General features: G+C 35.0%; 1 protein-coding gene across 5 annotated transcripts in view; it reads left to right on the forward strand.

Annotated features, from left to right (window-relative positions):
• The window catches only part of LOC117238943 (protein eva-1), a 336187-nt gene that overhangs the window by 221856 nt on the left and 94077 nt on the right, over window positions 1-20254 (forward strand). For 4 of the 5 annotated variants that reach the window (XM_033504147.1, XM_033504146.1, XM_033504150.1 and 1 more), the window contains one exon: window positions 14606-14744. In XM_033504147.1, the coding sequence (XP_033360038.1) occupies window positions 14606-14744 (139 nt within the window). The remainder of the gene's footprint in view (window positions 1-14605; window positions 14745-20254) is intronic. The other variant, XM_033504148.1, reaches the window with a different exon arrangement.

Genomic DNA, 20254 nt, shown 5'->3' on the forward strand with positions numbered 1-20254 from the left:
GGGGAAGTTGGAAGAAGTCGACCTTTGAAACGCATTCGCCGATGCAAATTAGCTTCTTGACGCTCTTTAGAAAATCGTGTTAATTGGAAGACTGGTTGTCGAGACCATGGGATCCAAGCGCGCAAAAATTAATTTCTAATGGTCGACTTCCTATTATCTGTGATTCGCTCCAAGGGCTTTTGAAAAGTCGACTCGTGCTAGCTTCAAGTCCTAATACCATAGAAAATTTATCGAAGCGAAGAGAACTCCAAAGAACAACATATGAAACGTTTGAAAATTCAATCTTCAAGTTGGACAAGAGTATTGATGAGTGGAATATGAACCGAAGTTTTGTTCAGATTTTCTATTGAATATATATATATATATAGCGTTGTGTAAAAGTTTCAGATCTGTGTTATTTGTTCTGTAATAGAAATTAAATTTTTATTAAAAACATATTGAAGTGGGGGAGAATCTATGAGAGGATATGTGAAGCGTTTGAAAATTTGATCTTAAGATTTGTTAGGAACGAAGTTAATGAAGTTTCTTTTAAAAGTTTTATTGAAATTTTCCATATGTAGTATATAGTGTTATACAATTATTCGTATTATTGCTTCTCTAACCGCAATTAAATCTAGTTTGTGAATTTGGATGGTATTATATGCAAATGTAATTTCAAGAGATTTTTTAAATATTTTTAATAATTAAAGCCGGCATCTACGTTAGCTCCCTAAATTATTTGAATATTTACCATAGAAAACTTTTATGAATATACTATTGTAGGATTTTTTATTTATTTAGAAATATTAGAAATTAGGGTTTCCAATGATTTCTATTCTATATGTTAATTTTATTGGTCGATAGATCTATTTACAATGGATTAAACAGGAAACGATGGTTATTTAACGTGAACTAAATACAGTAATGTGCCATAACTAAGACAACTAAATAGTTAATTTACAACTCTCGTCACCGCGATTCCAATACTCTCTTTCACGCAGACCATCCTCCTTGACAACGCTGACAACACACTCCGATAACGCTGACCACACTGACTTCTCAACTAACGACTGCCCATTAATTCGTCTTTTTCCCTTTAAGCATCCCTTTGTCTTTTCTCATAGCCCCACCACGTGGAACATACGTGTTCCGCAACAGTCCGCGGCCATGGTCACGTAGGCCTTTTTTTTCGCGTAACTATTCGACTGAAGGACCGACGACACATTGATGGGCCGCTCGGTCCATTGAAGTTTCCAGACCCTTTTGGCCTGTCGGCAACATTGTTTATGGTTCACCCGATGTTTCTTAGGCAATCTGCCCACGATACTACATTATTTTTGTAACATAAAACTTTTTCTCTAAATGTTAATAGATACAATAATAGTCTAGTGCATATAATAACAACCGGAATATCTATAATTTAATGTAGATCGATATTGCTACTGAGAATTACTTACAGGAACCACTTGCCTGATATTGACTCGTTCTCCCGGAAGTGTGAGAAAATCGACGATCGCCGACCACGTTTTCCATTTTGATCCCGGCAATAAGGGCGAACGTGTGCAGTAAACGTTACACCTTATCAGAAGCTGTCCGTCCGAACCCCATTTCATACAGGTTTCAAGCCGAAGGAAAAAAATAAAATTTTTACAGCCTTCATACGACCACTTATTCGCATTATTCAGGCTTTATTGTATACGTAAAGGAAGGAGAAAAAAGAACCGTGGCTCGATTCGCGTGACCATAAAACCAACGGAATAAACTATAAAGACGAACGATTGGGTCGATGGCAATTCCGGAATCATACTTTCAAAAAACATACGCGTATTCAAGCTCTTTCGTTGCCCCTTTTTCCATTTTCTTCCTTTTTTGTCTACTCCTATCTTTTCTTTTCTTTTTTTTACCTTCGACCTATGATTTCCATGAAAACGTCGAATTCTCGATGGATTAAAAATTCGAATCGATCCCACCGCGTTTCGTCTGAAAATTTCAACGAAAGATTGAATTCCTTTTCGCTGGCCTTTCTCCTACCTCGAGCTGTGCTGCTCTTTTCATTCGGTTGAAATATAGCTCGCAGACCACGCGATACAAATACAATCGTAAACCACGATGTAGGAAAGAGAATTCTCCAGAGTTTCACCGGTGTATGAACGGAATCGAAAATCTTCGACGAACGTCCTTCTCTTTTTCGCTTTATTCACTTTCTATTGATGGCTCATTCAAGAGAAGTACATCGTTACTTGGATGATTCTAGGGAAACTGAGAGGGATATTTTAATAGAAATGTTTTAACTTTTTTAACATTTCTCTTGGAATTAAAATAAGATGATTTAAATAATCACACTTGAACTTATAGCAATTTGTATCTATTCATAACTGCATAGAACTGTATTATCAAATGCCGCACATAATGTAATTAATTTATTACTCTATCGCATACTATTTCAAACATACCACAGAAAATTCTCCTACGTGTGTCTCGAAGTTGAAATAATTTCGCCGTCTCGATTTAACGAAAGTGATCTCATTATGCGATAATGAGGTGGTACACGTGATATCGGGTCGCATAATGAAACTTGTATGGCGTAATTTCGAACGATAATACATGCACCATTCATCGTTTCAAAATAGCAGACACGTTCTCAATTTTTCGAACGTATCAAAGTATACCTTTTTAATTTCAACGATTTCGTGATTATTGTAAATATAAATATGTATGTAATCAATTATTGCATACATATATTTTTTTAATTGGAGCCATATTTTAGGATTTTATAATTGTATAATCGATTGTATCAGTCGTCATCAAACACTAATTTCTGTTTAATAATACATAGTATTGCTAATGACATTGTTTGCTCATCACCGTAGTTGTCTTTAGAAATTCCACTTACAATGCAATCAGTTTGCTGCAAAATTAACAGTCACGCAAACGCGATTTCTGGTATGAATTACTGACATTATTTGAAAATTGATTTCCGATGTTGCAATATTTAACAAAACGATCTGTGTAAGCTTCGTTACAGCATCAAATTTTGCCATCGGAATTTTTGGTCCTTTGTGCCAAAACAAATTCGGGTCAATGAAAGTAATAAATTTGAAACATTTGAAAATCTAAAAAGTGTTTCATATTAAACTTCTACAAATAATTTAAACAAGAAGTCAATCATGTTTGATACGTTTTGGTAAAATGATAGTAAACCTCCTAAGTTTACCTCTCTTTAACGTGCTCACATTTATAAAAGATAAAAATTATTAAAAAAATTTTCCAGTAGCAAGAACCACGAGTTTCATGAAAATACATGTCAGGAATTATTCTCTTCAATAATGCATGTAATAATGAAATATTTATTATTAATGAATTATTATTTCTGATCTTCCCGAGTGTGTTTGCTATTGACGCTTGCGAGAAGAATAAACGGATTGGTCTATTGATGTACGATACATTGTCACGAGAGTCGTATGACAGCTTGCGAATTCAGAAGAGTTCTCCGATATACATCGATTTGGCAATTGTATACAAGCAGTCACCAGAGAAAGATATACGTGTTATTAAAGGAAACGATATTTACGTTTCACTTTGCTCTCTTAAAAGAGCAAAATTTCACACCATTTTCGCAATGATCAAAAACCAAGAATAGACAGATAAAAAAGATTGTTATTCCATCTTACGCAATAATAAAAAAATTAATGGGATTAAAAACAAAACAAAAGACGAAAATATAAAAATAACATGTTCTACCCTGCTCATCTCACTAATCTAAATTTTTTTAATTGCGACGTGCGATTATTCGAACGACAGGTACGTTCATCGTAACTGCGAGATGTATATTTTTCGAAACGTTCTTCTTTTTTATCGACTACGCGCATCGGGAGCTATTCCGTGGAGCGATGACTCGCGATCACGATAAATCGACGTATACAATCACGTGGAACACGATCCCAGTTTGTCGTTAAATTCCGATAACAAGTCCTAGTTTTTCCAGGCTTGAAATAGTCGGCTGATCGAAGTGTCTTGATAACCAAAAGCTCATGATATTGCAGATATCTCATGTGGCAAGTCGATGGATTTGTCTTTCCAGAAAAAAGAGAAAAATGAGGATATAAAGAGGAATGATGTTTTCGTAACTGCGACCTCGTTTATTCGATGTTGGAATTAATTGACTCGTATTTTCTCGGAAAAGAATGGACCTTAACTACCTTGTGCATTGCGATTCCAATATTTTCAGAATGTTAGAATAGAATTTACGACTCGTTTGTTTTTGCTAAGACACTAATGCCCCCTAATTTAACTCTATTACAACCTTTAGATCCGTTTAATAAAACATTTTGAAATTACAAACTTAAAACTAATTGAGCTATATAAAGTTATAACAAAATAGTATAAAATGTAAGGATGTTGAATGACAGAAATAGGGATGGGAAGCATTATGTTTTTTGGAGCCAAACTAGTTCTCTTAAATATAATTTTATTAAATACTGGTATTTATATTTAAGAATAGTTTAAGGTTGGAATATACGAATTTGGAATATATAATTTATATAATATAATCATAAATACTCTGTTAAACTTAACACGTATAACATCCATTCCTGAATTTTTTTTCCTTAATACATTCACGACAGAGTAAAATGTATTTAAATCTACTGTTTCTTTGTTACTAAAAGATACGGTTAAACTTGAACTTTGAAGTATTTTTTTTCAGTTTCGTGTTAAAATATTGTATATTCATATCTACTGTTTCATTAACGCATAAAGTATTATAAATTTCTTTATTTGTTGAAACAAAATTAAGATACAAATTTGAGTAGTAAGGTTAACATATTTATAGTTGAGTAATTAACGCGAATACAAATTATAGAAGATTGGAAACTAAAGAACCTATCAACTTTTCCTGGTTATGACAGTGAGGCATCATCCTGCTAAATGATTCGTCGAGGCGACTCTAGCTAAATGGTTGAAATCCGCTTGAGTTATGCAAAGCCGATTACATAAAATTAATTGCTCTGGACAGTCATCCAATTTAGTCGTTGAGCTCAAATCTACACGATTTACAGATATTATTAGCGGCTGATTTATTTCATCTCAATCAGTGGGTTTTAAGTGTCCGAGATAATATTTAATAACGTTTCGTTGGTAATATAATTAGTTTTAAGTATTAGCTAATTACGATATTATTGTGCAATTTACTTCTGCCAAGGGCATTTAATTTAAACAATAATTGTCTCGTATATCGTATTAAAGTCTGTGTAAATAATTTGTAATATTTCATAAATTGTAAATGTAATTCCATTTTATCCAATAACCGATACCTTTATCTTTTTTATGTATTTTTAGGTTTTGTACAAAAAATCCACAAAATTTTCATATATATTATTAAACGTACTGAAGTCGGGTTATCTTTGTTCTATTAAAACGTGTTATTTTCACCAGCCAAACGCGATCAGCTATTCCAAATAGAGAACTTTCGCTAATCAAGCAATCTCTGTGTATTCTATCTTAATAATATGACCATCGTCAAATATTTTATCAGGTGGCTGTATTTCACTCTTCAAACACATTGGTTACATTTTAATCGTTAAATATATCGCGCAGTATTCTGATTTTCAAACAAGTCCCCATAGAAGAGACAGCTTTTCAGTATATTGAGCTCTAAAACTTTACAATTTTAAAAGGACCAAAAATGTAATAAAAACACTGATTATTTCTAAAGAAATTAGACTTAAACCGTTAGAATATCTACTAGATCAAAAACGCAACGTGACCTTTGCGAACCAGAACAATGATTTTCACCTCGTATCTGCGTCCCGTTGATTTCTTTGATATCCTGTTTTCGGGACGATAGAGGAGCGAGAGTATCGTTAACGGAGGAATTAATGGGCCACCGGATAAGCGTCAGAGCGTGTAAGGCTACGCGAGGGTGACTGCGACGAAAGAGGAGAGACGTTTCTGGTTAGGGAAAGGAGTGAGTTAAATAGGTGAGCATCGATGTACGCCGGAAATCGATTTCTCCCGCGGGAGACTTTCTCATTCGTACGTGAAACGCATGGAAACAGGTCGAGCCTGAAACCCCAATAATTAAATGCGTGCTAGCAAATATTCGATCTGTGAACTGAACGTACCGAGTCTTTCTCGTCTTTCACTTTTTGTTTCATGTGTGACGAGTCAAATTGGATCGTGGTTAGATTTTTCAAAGGTATTTCTGGTATAATATTGATACCCGTTTGCAGTATAACATTTGTTGGTTTCATACTTCGTTGGGATTGATTCATTCTGCATTTCATTCGCTTTTTCTTTTTAGGAATACGCAAGATTGCTTTCCGTGAGAATTTGAATGACACAATGAGTGCAGTGAAATTGGACATGTGTCGCGATACAAAGTTTCGGCGTGAATTTTATTTGATGCATTGTTTTAAGGATTCTATGTCAGGATTTGTGGTTTTAGTATGATATCGTTGATTTTGATCCTTGGAAAGAATGTATATAGGAGAAAATCGTGCAATACCGACCATACAGTACTGACTAAAATTAGTTCTGGTTTTTTCACCAGATATTCGCTCTTTTTTTTTAGTAAACGAATGAATTTGACAAATTCTGTGTAACATATTTCGGAGCCATATTATTTATTCCATTGATTTCGCTATTCTGACATGTTAGAGGCATATGTCGATATTCCGAGTGGTAAAAGTTATTTTCTAGAGCTGATATTTTGTTTCTCAAGTAGGTAGATGATTTTTTTCTATTATACAGGGTGGTTGGTAACTGGTGGTACAAGCGGAAAGGGGGTGATTCTACACGAAAAAAGAAGTCGAAAATATAGAACAAAAATTTTTTTTAATTTTTTTTTTTAATTTTTCCATCGAGACAACGATCTACAGTGAGATCCGTTATAACGAGACGTGATAAAGTGCACGCGTGCCGAGCGAAAATTCAAAGTCGATTTTCTCGAAAACAAAGCCTCAAACGAAAAATTTTTATTTTCGACTTCTTTTTTGGCGTAGAATCACCCCCTTTCCGCTTATACCACCAGTTACCAACCACCCTGTATATGCTATATCTAGTCTATTAACTGTAATTATTATCCCTAGTTTTGTAATTTTCTTTGTACATTATATACATTATAATCTATAATTGTTTTCACGTTTGTCGTCCAGTATCGAGTAATCAACTGTTGACCAGTACAAACCAAGTGTCTTTTTACGTGTAAATTAAATCTGTTGGCAACTGGAATTAAATTAGAAGATGTTCAATTAATCTTTTTGATGCCTTTTCACATAGAAAAATGTTTGAAATTCCAAAGTAAAAAAAAAAGGGGGATATCATGAACATGAAACATGAGATTATGAAAGACAGAGGAGATCATGAATGCTACTCTGAAGATACTCTTCGAAAATAAAATGACCCAAAGATAAACCGGTGAGGTTTTCAATAAAATAGGCACACTTTGAATGCATAGACCAAGATAATATTAATTATTTGATTGCGATATTTGTACCAATAAAATTTGAATAAGAATGTATTCTAACATTTAAATGTTAACGTTTTTTAACATTATTATTCCTTAAGACCGAAAAATTTATTAATCAAATAATTGGTCGGACGACGATTTTTCATTTCCTACAAATTATAACATTTTTACTCTTGCAAATTATCAATTCCTATTACTGAATTTGATAAAATTAACTTCTCTTATTAGGTCCTATTTTGTCTTTAGTATCCTGCGCATTTCGGTGAGACAGAATACGGACTTTTGGTATCCAAATACTGTGAGGTACGGAAATAAGCGTTTTACTGTTTAAAATTTTACTTTTTACTACACAAGTGATAAAAAAGATTCGAATGATCGAAACGTAGAATATCATCCTGCCTATGGTTACTAGGCCACGTTTGTTCTATTAGGAAGGTAACTGTCTTTGATGGTAATTTAAAAAAGAACGCTCGCGTATTGTTCTTTACAAAATTATACATACAATGTGAGATACAATGGTTAATTGTAGATTTAAGATAGAGCGTATAATATCGTCGTAAGTCTTTCATAGTTCTTTTGTACAAGTCTCAGAAAAATTACTTATAGAAATTGCTTATTAATGCAATTTGTTAGATTACAAATTTTTATGTAAATCCAAATTTGTATGAACATAACTAAAGAGAAGGAACAGAAATAGATAGGAATTTAATAAATAAATATTATTAATATTTCATATTAACAACAATCAATATTATAATCAATAATATAATATAAAAATATTATAAGAAATACTTATCCAGCAGCGTAACTTATCGTTCAAGCAGTCTCAAACGTCATTTTTCAAAGTTCTTTCATTAACAAACAAAAAACTGCGATAGAATATCAACGATGGGCGTGACATCGAAGACGCGTTTGCCCTTTCTCCTCTTCTTTGCCATTAATTCGCTTTTGTCGAGCTGCACTGTGTCATGTGACGATACGAAGGAGAGAGCACAGAGGGTTGGACACAGCGTAGAAAGGGAGAGCACAGGCTAACAAAGGTACAAAGAGGAAAACAGTCGAGTTGCATCGAGAACCAGGGTCGTGCACAATACAGTCTCAGAAGCGCTTTGATGTCTAGTCGAAATTAATGTGGCGTCCCCCTTTGGCCTGACGCGGTTATTGCAATTGCTGCGGCAAAACGAATGCAACCGGAGTAAAGCAAAAAAAGTTAGCGCGATGGAAGAGAGAAAAATTGTACGACCAACTAAGGTCTCCGCTGGTTCCAGTTATATTAAGATTGCCACTCAATTTTGCGCCAGTTACATACCCTTTCAACTAACTCTCGAAATTCGAAATTCATTTTGAATTTTAGAATTTTTATGGACTTCCTATTCCTATAAACGACGTTGTGGTTTTTACGAAGATCTTCACGATGAATGAAATTGGGATTACTGAAATCTGTGGATAGATTTTGTCTTTGTCCGAGAATATTTAGTAATAATTATTGATGTACACCCTCATTAAAAGATTTTAGAGTAGTTGTTACGTTTGCTTTACTTCTAAAATGGAAATTAATAAGAAGATGATAAATAATTATAGAGATGAGGCAAATCATTGATTAATGACTAAAAATAATGTATCAAAGAACCGCATTATTTGTGAAATAACTGAACAACAATGTGCTAAAAGTAGTATAAGATGAGAATTGTTGTAGTGTTAAATCCAATCTCTTAATCACTTTCGTATTTTCACGAAAATTTATTTTATTTTTTAATGAGCATTATGATTGAAATACTTTTCCATATTTTTCCATTTCTTTTCCATATGGAACACATATATAATTTACTCAATTTGTTACGTCGCGTAACACTACCTAGCCGAGGCCACACACCGCTGGCAATATGGCAACCAGATGTCTTCGGATACTCCCAGCGTATCTTCCATGATTTCAAGGACCTTCCATAAATCACATAGATTTCCTAGAAAAGGTCCTTCAAACGAAACAAACATCTGGTTCGGAGGAATTTCTAGAGACTATTGTCTACCACGGCTTAACAAGGGAAAGTCAGTTTTTGTCACGTACGCTGCAACTTTCCTCCCACTAACCACTTTCTCTCGAGGGCGGTTAAGACCCTTCGTTTAACCAATTAAAACGAAGCCTATTCCCTCACTCTCCTAAATAACATCGGCACCAACAAATCCGATGGTCCCGTGCGCTAGACACACTCATCCTTAGCTCTCCTCCGAGACAGCATCGTCTTCCAAGAGTACTGTTTTTGCATCCTTCGAACGGTCAACATCCTTCGAGCGGGTATACACACCCGCAGATCACTCAGTCACTCATCTCGTACATACGCACCAGTGTAACTATCCTCGTTATAAGTTGTGGAATAAACGGTGAAATATAACTTACTACTGTGTCATATTCATATCAACCACCTCTGTTATCCTAACCGAAACAGGGGAACGACTACTTCGCGGCATCGATTCAACGAATCGTAGCGAGAATTTACGCCTCTCGCTGAGGCGTTTTCCTCGCGACCGCGTCTCTCCGCGAACGGTCGTAACATTTGGTCCTTCGAGCCGGATAATCAGTGGCAGTGGATAGTTTTGTCACCCATCCGGTCGAAACATTTGGTCCTTCGAGCCGGATTCAGTGACAAGTGATAAGTGTGGACACGTAACCGGTCGAATCATTCGATCCTCAAAGCCGCATCACGCGTCAAGTGAAAAGCGCATACCAGTGACACCCACTATCATACAGTGCCACGTGAATCCAACATAACCAGCAGCGGAAGCGTTACCCCCCCAGCGAGGTCACTAACGTCAAGGATCGTCACCCTTGAAGAGGTATAATTCGGTGGTTAAAACGCAACCACGCAACCTCCTGCCGCAACTGGACAATCTTCAACAGAAGTAAGTTATAACCATTCCACTCTCAATTATCTAACAAATAATGGCCACCGGAAACGAGCTTACCGCCTTGCGTCGACGCCGGAGTTATTGCATCGGCCACTTTACACGCTTATCGAAAAAACTGGATGAAATCGAACAATCCGGCTGTCTGCGAGAGAACGAGCTAATTCAAATCAAAAATCGTCTGGAAACATACGAGACGGAGCTCCGCGCCATTCAAAATGTGATCGTAAGCATAGACGAGGAGGAGTCCGCGCGCGGCTTTGAAATAGCCGACGAGTACGAGAGACTAGAACTCCGAGTAATTACTCAACTGAGCAACCTACGACTAACTACGACGTCACTATCGACAAACGACGAATCAGCTGCCGGTCGCGAGTCTGCTTCGCTTAAATCACCGGAGAATCATTTTCCTGGACATAATGCGAAGACGCCACCTTCGCCATTGCCACAAGGGCCCACGGATAAGGGAAGTAACAATGACTTAAACAAAACACGCAACGCTATTCAAACTCCGCCGACGGAGAAGATCGCATCGACTCGAACGCCGACCTCGCCGCGAGTCACGCGCAATTCATTGCACAATACTAGCAGCGTGTCACCTACACGCGACTTGATGACAACCAAGTTCGCGTCCTCATTATCTCAACAATCTGATACAACGCTGCCGAGCGCCTTAAATCAGAAAACTCTTCCCATTCGCAACTCATCGTATCACACTCGCAACGTGTCACCTAAACGCGGCCTGACGACAGCCACATTAGCATCGGCAGGAACTGAACAATCGGATTCAACGCTACTAATCACCTTGAATTTGACAAGCTTCAACGAGCCTTCGGACCCGAAGAAAGAGAGGGTCTCACCAGACGACAAATCGCTTCCGAGCTTAATCTCCCACAATTTGTTACAGAACATTCTATCTGATCCCAACGATTCTCTACTGAGTTCACAGAGCGCCGTACCGAACGAGTCGCGTATCACAGGCATCTCACTGGAGTCACCCTCGGCTCCAAAAATGCCAACATATTCTCCAACACCAAGGCAAGTCACAGTCACGACATCCAACGGTCAGTCTCCACCGGGGATCATCACTAAGAGAATGCGATTCGAGCGGGTCATCGGGGGGAGTCTAGCCTCCCAATCAACCTCAAACCTCCGCACCGCGCTTGATGAATCTTCACCAAGCATCACCGACGTTCCCTTCGACGATACTTCCTGGGCCGAGGTGTTTAACGACACTTCCAGAAGCAAGATTCACGACACTTCTTGGGTCGTGAATTTCACCTGGAAATCGCTCGGCATCGACGAGGAAGACGGCGATCTAGACTACAAGGGAGACAACATGCCATCCAGGCAACGGGCCTTCAGCCGCATAGCCAGGTTCACCCTGAGGACGACAGCATCATCCGGACAGCTGTGGTTCACACGGCAAGGAGCATCTTGGATCGAGGTGCCACGCAGCTCGTCCTACCATCGAGCCAAGCCGACCCAGCAGAATACGGGTCATCAACAATCAACATGGAGTTGGACGGCAGCTCCAATTAACTTCACCTTTACAGAACTTTTGATCGGTACCCTCTCAACGGGGAGAGTATGTTACGTCGCGTAACATACTCGAATACTCCCAGCGTATCCTCCATAGTTTCAAGTACCTTCCATAAATCGCATAGATTTCCTAGAAAAGGTCCTTCAAACAAAACAAACATCTGGTTCGGAGGAATTTCTAGAGACTGTTGTCTACCACGGCGAAAAAGGGAAAGTTGGTTTTCTCACGTACGCTGCAACTTTCCTCCCACTAACCACTTTCTCTCGAGGGCGGTTAAGACCCTTCGTTTAACCAATTAAAAACGAAGCCTATTCCCTCACTCTCCTAAATAACATCGGCACCAACAAATCCGATGGTCCCGTGCGCTAGACACACTCATCCTTAGCTCTCCTCCGAGACAGCATCGTCTTCCAAGAGTACTGTTTTTGCATCCTTCGAACGGTCAACATCCTTCGAGCGGGTATACACACCCGCAGATCACTCACTCACTCATCTCGTACATACGCACCAGTGTAACTATCCTCGTTATAAGTTGTGGAATAAACGGTGAAATATAACTTACTACTGTGTCATATTCATATCAACCACCTCTGTTATCCTAACCGAAACAGGGGAACGACTACTTCGCGGCGTCGATTCAACGAATCGTAGCGAGAATTTACGCCTCTCGCTGACGCGTTTTCCTCGCGACCGCGTCTCTCCGCGAACGGTCGTAACACAATTATTTTATATGATTTTATAAATTACCTGATTTTTTCAAATAACATTTTTTAAAGTACTAGTTGCTTCTTTCATGATTAATCCTTTTACGACTATGATCCGATATATACAAATTCGAAAAAAAGAGGCTCGTGGTGGATTAAAGCTTATACGTGTGTCGGACTAGTATTATTGAATATTTTTTCATGTTTCTGACTACAATATTGCAATAGTAGAATATAGGATCGATACTGCACCTATTGAAAGCGAAAGGGATTTAGTTCAAGGCAATATCCACTGCAGAAAATATTTAAAACCGATAGGATTAATTTTAAATAAAATAGAAAAAGAAATGCGTCTATTCATTTTTATTTAGAAATGAAAAAGAGAACATTAATTTCAAGCTGGTATAGAAGTGACGTTCTACTTTGTATTAATAAAATTTTCTGTTATTTTATGTTATCGGGGACATTTTCGTTGAAATCAATATATGTATATATTTTTATATTTTTTTCAATCAATTGTATTTCGCTGATCCTACATCAAGCTTAACAACTGTGCAATGGTCAATGACAGAAGCTGAATCAGCGAATTTTTACTATCACTACCAGCGACATACGCATTTTCAAGAAGCAAAAAGTAGGTCGCTGAGATCCTAAGAATCAGATGTTATTGAATTTTCCTTACATCTTAAACGCTGCACTTTAGAGCTGTACATGTAGGAAACAGGTTAGCATATGGATTTGAAATGAAACGTTGTCGAAAGCATATTCATTTTTTAATTTCAGAATAGTTTGCATAAAAAACCTAAAAGTTCCTTTTTTGATGTAAGTCTTCACTCTAGACATATTAACAATTCCAACGCAAAGGTATAACAACAAGAATAATTAATAACAGAAATTGTCAGTTAGAATATTTTTACACATTTTGCAATCCGCTCGCTCTATTGTTAACTTCGTGTTAGAATTTATCGCATATAACGACCAGAAAATTAATTCACCGTATAAGTATAATTAACCAGAGGAAATTTTCACGATTATTACGAATGTTACGCGATTCCAATACAGTAAAATATCATTCGTCATGCTTTTCTACGTAGTAGAGTTGAATAAATTCGAGAAACAAATTAATCATTAACTTAATGGATACAAGATTGGAACGTATTGCTGTTAATATCGCCCAAGTAAATTGGTTGCGTATGCATACGTGCTCCCGTTTATTGGGAGAGCGTGTTTGCGTTATTTGGTGTCTCGCTGCAAAATATGTAATCACACAGCAGTAAATTACACATTTTGGGTAGAACTCTGTTGATACTGTGACATCACATGTTCTCGTGGTCCTAAACTACTGCACTGTATACATGTCAGAGTGCATGATCTGCTTGCGAGCGACACGTACAGAGCATCAAAGGATCGTATAACTGTCAGAACGATTCTACTGAGTAAAAGTAATACAGGATATCAGAGAAATTGATTCTGAAATTCATACTTTCAGCTGAATTTCGTGACATTTCATTATTACGTAATGTATGTAGAACTGGGAATTCTTCTAACATAATGTCGAGCTAAATTATATATTAATTTCTGAATTTTTTATTTAAAATCGTCTTAATTTTTCGACGTTGATATTTACAAATTTAATAAATACTTTAGAATAAATATACTTAATACTACTAATTACTAATATTAAATATATTTAAAATAATACTTTAGAAAGGTAAATTTATGACTAATACAGTAATGAAAAATTATTTTTAAAAAATAAGAATACTATACATTTAAGAGTTAAGCTATTTTTTAAATTTGATGATGCTTATCTTTATATTTAAGAATAGTTTAAGGTAACAGTACATGAATTTAAAATAAACAGTTTACCTGATGAAATTACCAACAATACTCTGTTGAATATATTATATAAAACGTTCCTTCTTGAAATTACTGCGTTGTAATTTTCTTAGGTTATAACCAATACTAGCATTATCGTAAAGTGAGCGGGTCGTCTGAATGACGCGTTAGTACTCACTGTTGCAGACGGTTGTGGATGTTTGTCACAAGAAGAGGCAGTGCAAGTTCAACACCAGTCCAGAAACCTTTCAGGGTGATCCGTGTCCTGGATTGCCGAAATACATCGAAGTCGCCTACCAATGCCGTCCTTGTAAGTAATCATGCTTTCCTTCTTATTATTTTTTTTTCTGTTTGGCATACTCTGAAAACTGTCCGTATCTATGTTGAGATCATTTCTCAATAGCAGTATATATTTGTGAAGTGAATTTTTAAATACATATCTTGATGAAACATATGATAAATTAGCAAAATGTGTTACGTCCACTCGGTGCAAAACTTTCTAATATGATGGCGAAAGTTTGAACTAAAATAAAATTGCCAAACGTGCATACTAAGAATATATCATAGATTTTATTAACACACTAATAGTTTGCATGATATTGCATTAGAAAATGTATAGCTCGTATACAGAAGTAATGATTTTAAGTAGAAACAATCAACATTGGTCAGACAATCTGGCAATTGTACATTGAACCTCTTGATATCAACAGAAAAGAAAAGAATTATTTTCAGAATAATTACTTAGAAAACAATTAATATTTTAATGTTCAATGTTAAATTACATGTAGAAATTTCAAGTACTTAAAATAACATCGCGTACCAGCTGAAAAGAATTGTTTGTATAGATGTTATTCTTTAAAATCATTCTTTAGTGATATTTAAACTGTCAAATATTACATTCCACATCATTTTTTGCTACTTTAGAATGACTTTCATATTTGGAATTGAGTTCTTGAACAGAGTATTTCGTGTATCTCTTGTATAGTATCTCTCTGTACTACGTTCTCAAAGTGATATGGTCGCTGTATATCTTCCAGATAAAATTGAAAGGTACATCATTATTATCGTGTAACGTTTTGTCAAGAAACGTAAAACATCTTTAATTTAAGATCTCGAAGAAAACTTGAGATCTCTTTAAGCTTTAATTGCTCATTTCATCTTTCCTCCTATCCATATTACATAAATTGATCTTTTTAAAGTTAATTTTCTGAAGTACTAAGAATGACATTGACGATCAGGTAAGTGACTCTCTCATTTTGAAGATGATGGGTAATAAAGAGAATTTAAATGGTCTACAGTATCTATCATTATAATCTTGCAGATTATCATTATAATCATTATATCCTTCGCAGTACGCTTTTATAAATGACATATCTATCATTAGATGCTTGAAAACTTAGTATAGAAGACGAACTCAAAGAATATTTTATGTGCTTCATTCTAATAACAGAGAATGAGAATATTTCTGAATGCATACAATAGATTTACAGCATAAATGATTATACAGTATAAGTAGAAATTAAATAAGCTATTATATAAACTTTATTGCTTGCCGTTTGTTATATACGTACATGTGTATATTACGTCGTTCATGTACATATATACATTGCATGAAATGTATGTTTTAGAATCTACTTAAAATTTAAAAAAACACTATTCTTAATTCACAAGACTCGTTAATTGAGATATTCTCAACGTACAGGAAACTATGCACAAAAGTAATCGAACTGATGACGAATGTAATATAAAAAACCAAATTGTAAGAATGGTCAAGACCCATTTGCGCGAACGTAACGCGAGGTCCGTTTTCGAGACGAGGTCGTTTCTCCTCGTAGCACTTGTCGATGCCGTTTTTATGGACGCATCGGACATTAGCCCAATTAAACATGAAAAGCACGGATATCGATGTAGCTTTGGGAAGATTCTTTTTGTAGTTTTATTGATGAACGTCATTTGGATCGTGCTTTGTCTTGAAAGATGTACTCGTAAACATAACAAGATAGTAAAATTGTTTGCGAATTTTTCCTATAGCTACATTAAAAAGAAGTTAAAATATTATTTGGCAAAATATGGTAATAGAAAAAAATAAAAATATAATATGTATAATAAAATATAAAAATATAATATGTATAATAAAAAATAAAAATATGATATGTATAATAAAAAATAAAAATATAATATTTATATATAATTATGTCTAAAAATGAGAAAATAAGTTTTGCAAAATTATTACATGCGAAATTATTGTGGTAGAATTTTTGCTGTAATCGAGAAAATTAAATATAATTGCTGACAATTTCTTTTTTACTTCTATTTATTTTTGTTTCACCAACTAGCAATTCGTTATTTATAGTTATAATATTTTTAACAATTTATGGATATGTTACGCTATAAATGTATTAAATATTAGTAATATAGTAAATGTGAATACATAAAAAAAAATAAAAATAAACGAAAAATGTGAATACATTTATTAGTAATAGTAAACAGTTTTAAATTTAATCTATACTTTTATTCAAATCTTACATAATTGTATATATTAACTATCTGTATGTAGTACATATATATCTTTATTAAATTTTACGATTTCATTGTCACATTGTATTAAATTATATTACGTAATATGCAACCCTGTATCATTATGTCCCATTCGTAAAGATTCTGTTTTAAACGGAATGTACGATTATCGAACTATATCCCGTTGTTTATTTTTCTTTTAAAATATGAGTTCATCTAGTGCGGTAAGGGTGGCAATATCACATAGATATACACAAATCCCACAATATACTCCCGAGATTATGAAGTTACGCTTTTCACGACGCCGGCGACATTTCAACATTCCGTAGCTGCTGAATTAAAAGATACATTTGCTTTTTTGCTCTGCGGATCATGAAAAGGCAATTCAAATTTCATTATACATATGCATATCTTGTTGTTTGATATTGATATTTTGTAAAATATAAGCGATTGGAAGTTACATACATATAACATAAAGAAAATAATGGGTAAATTTTGTGATGTTTTTTGGATGTTTTCTGAATGGTTATAAAATTATATTTTGATAAAATTACGAATTTACATGGTATGGTTTGTCTGAGGTGATATGAGAATTTTAGGGAACACATAAGTTATTAGGGGTTGTAGAATTTTATATGGTATGTAGTTTATTGAATTTCCCCTTTCGGCACTAAATAACTCGCATCATCTTTATTAAATCGCATGGAATTTTGAAATACTGCAAGTAATAGATCAGCATTATTTGCCTACGCAATTGTTTTACATGTCAGTTCCAACGCGATTATTTCTTATCGAAGATTTTGAACAATTACAATATTTTTTATGAATATGATAATATTGGAAATTTTATCATTTTGGTTATTATCATCTTGGTTATTAAAATTCTCTTGCAATTGATGTTTCAAATTACTATAATTAACCTAAAGGATATTGAAATTTTAGTTCCTTTTAACCAGTTTCACGATACAAAACTAGTTCAATGATAATAAAAAAAAATATCAACATCTGATATTTAGACTGAACTCAACTTTTTCATCGGAATTTTCCTTAAGTCGGATAACTCGATTCTGTTTTAATCGTAAACCTCTTAGTATTAAATGTTATTAAAGGCAAATTGATTTTAATTAGGCCGATTCTAGTAACTGCAAAGATGACCATGCTGAAGATTTAACAAATTCCATTAAAATTAACAAATTCCATATTTCCATATTTTAAAATCGCACCTGTTCGATAAAAGAATATTCAATTCCGATATCTCAGAATTACATATCTCTCACCAACATTTATTAAAATTCCTTTTCCTTCCATTACTACGGCCTCGTTTTAATCAAAAACCCTAAGTCACCACGATGGCCAACGAGCAGGAAACGCGGACCATCCGGATGTAGCGCGTTAGCACAGTAAATAACAAGGTGAGCGTAGTAGGTGAATACCGACGTCCATGGAGCGTGAAACACGGAACGGAAAGAATTAGTGCGTCCTGCGGCAAAAATTACTTGGAGCTTGTTACTGCAACAGGTTGTCGCCGTATTGTGGATGCACGGATCCGTATGGTCGCATTCCTACACCATTAATATACGTACTTTACAGGGCCGTGTAATAAACATGGCGCCCTATTTTACGTTCTTACCACGTGGTACCCTAATATTTCATTTTCCTGGTCCTTCTGCTTCCGTGCTAAGACTAGTAGGTTTCATCACATACGACGCGCAAGTATATTTTGGTGATTAGCGTTACGACCCATCAAGGATTTAAATATTACAGATGTTGTGTCATTTATAAAGTCGAAGGATTACCAAACGCTTGACTGTCTGAATTTTGTTCATTATCACATAGGTACATATAAACCCATAGATTATTTTATTATTAAATTCTATTCATTGTATTGTAAAAATTAATTTAGTCCAATTATTTTGCTCAATGATGCATGCTTATTTGTCAAAGATTTCTACATTTAAAGTTAGTCAACTGTTAAAACCTCCGTTATGCTAAATTTTCCGTTAAATTGTTGCAGTGAAATAAAAATTTTGATTCCTCTTGGAAATATAAGCGGTTTGAAGTTAAAAGCTAATTGCTAAGGGTAGTGATTAGCACTGCTTAGTGCTGAGTCCTTAGGAAGGACTAAAGTCAACATTTATCAACGAAACATGGTTTCACAGACTTTTTTTAGCTAACTATTTGTATCCTTCACAGAGTGATATTAAGTTTCGTGTATTTTAGAGTTTATGATATTGTATGCATGTTTTCCAAACATTTGCACAAGTAAGTGTTTCAAAAATTAATCTAACCTAAACTTTTATTTTTACCTAAGTACATAATTAATTCCGAATTTCTCAAAAAGCAAATAACTTAGAGGTTCGTTACCCCTATTGAAAGACAATGAGTATGCTACTGTAAGTGAATTATATGTATTCAGTGCATCCTTACATCTTCAAATTTTGAATAAATGCATAAAAATCCGCAGAATAATAATAACTATAATCACTTTCCGTCACTCTTTAACATATAAAGTTGATGAATGTGGCTTCTGACTGCCTCAAATAACGTTAGATCAGTTCTTTTCTATTTTATACCTAGTGTGTTACATTATGTGCTGGGTGGCTATCAGTATTGTACAGTAGCTGTCGATCGTGACAAATGTCGATAGTGACGTTGCCGCTTGGTGGATAGACGCGCATTACATCATATTGTCCGTTCCATGTAATACAGGAAGTGATATCTTGGCGTATACGCGTCTATGCAGCGACGTTCAGTGGACAAACGGCCTCTGTTGAACGGTTCTCGATCGATCGTCATGGATGTCTTAAGTGCCACTCGAACCATGATGCCCAACTAATAGAACTCAGAGGAATTCGAAAGTAGAAAGACATTTAAGACACGTCCAGGAATTTTCCTTAGGTGGAATTTTAATTTACGCGGGGAATCTTGCTTTTCGATGAAATCGGAATTTTCATCTGGTTTTGATTTGACAGTCTCGTTTTTCGGTCTGGTCTTGGTTTTGATAAGATGGATTCAATTGGCCCTGGATTAGCTATGAAATATATAAAAATATTTCGGTTTTGTGAATAAATTTAAAGATGTTTGACATTATTCCAATTCTGTCGTTGTTTCTTTAAAAATTAGGGCATATCTGATGTATGTGTGCATATTGAAGAAATACAATAAGTAAGAGAATAAAATTTCAAAATTGTACACACGATTCAAATAAAATAAAATAAAATCTTATTTATCGTTACGGACTAAGAAACTTTTAGTTTCTTTATCGAATCAGTTTGTCAGCGAAGATAAATTAAATAGTGGTTA

This window comes from Bombus vosnesenskii, unplaced genomic scaffold (assembly GCF_011952255.1).
Source record: "Bombus vosnesenskii isolate JDL3184/JDL3185 unplaced genomic scaffold, Bvos_JDL3184-5_v1.1 scf7180000013788, whole genome shotgun sequence".
Taxonomy (NCBI): Eukaryota; Metazoa; Arthropoda; class Insecta; order Hymenoptera; family Apidae; genus Bombus; species Bombus vosnesenskii.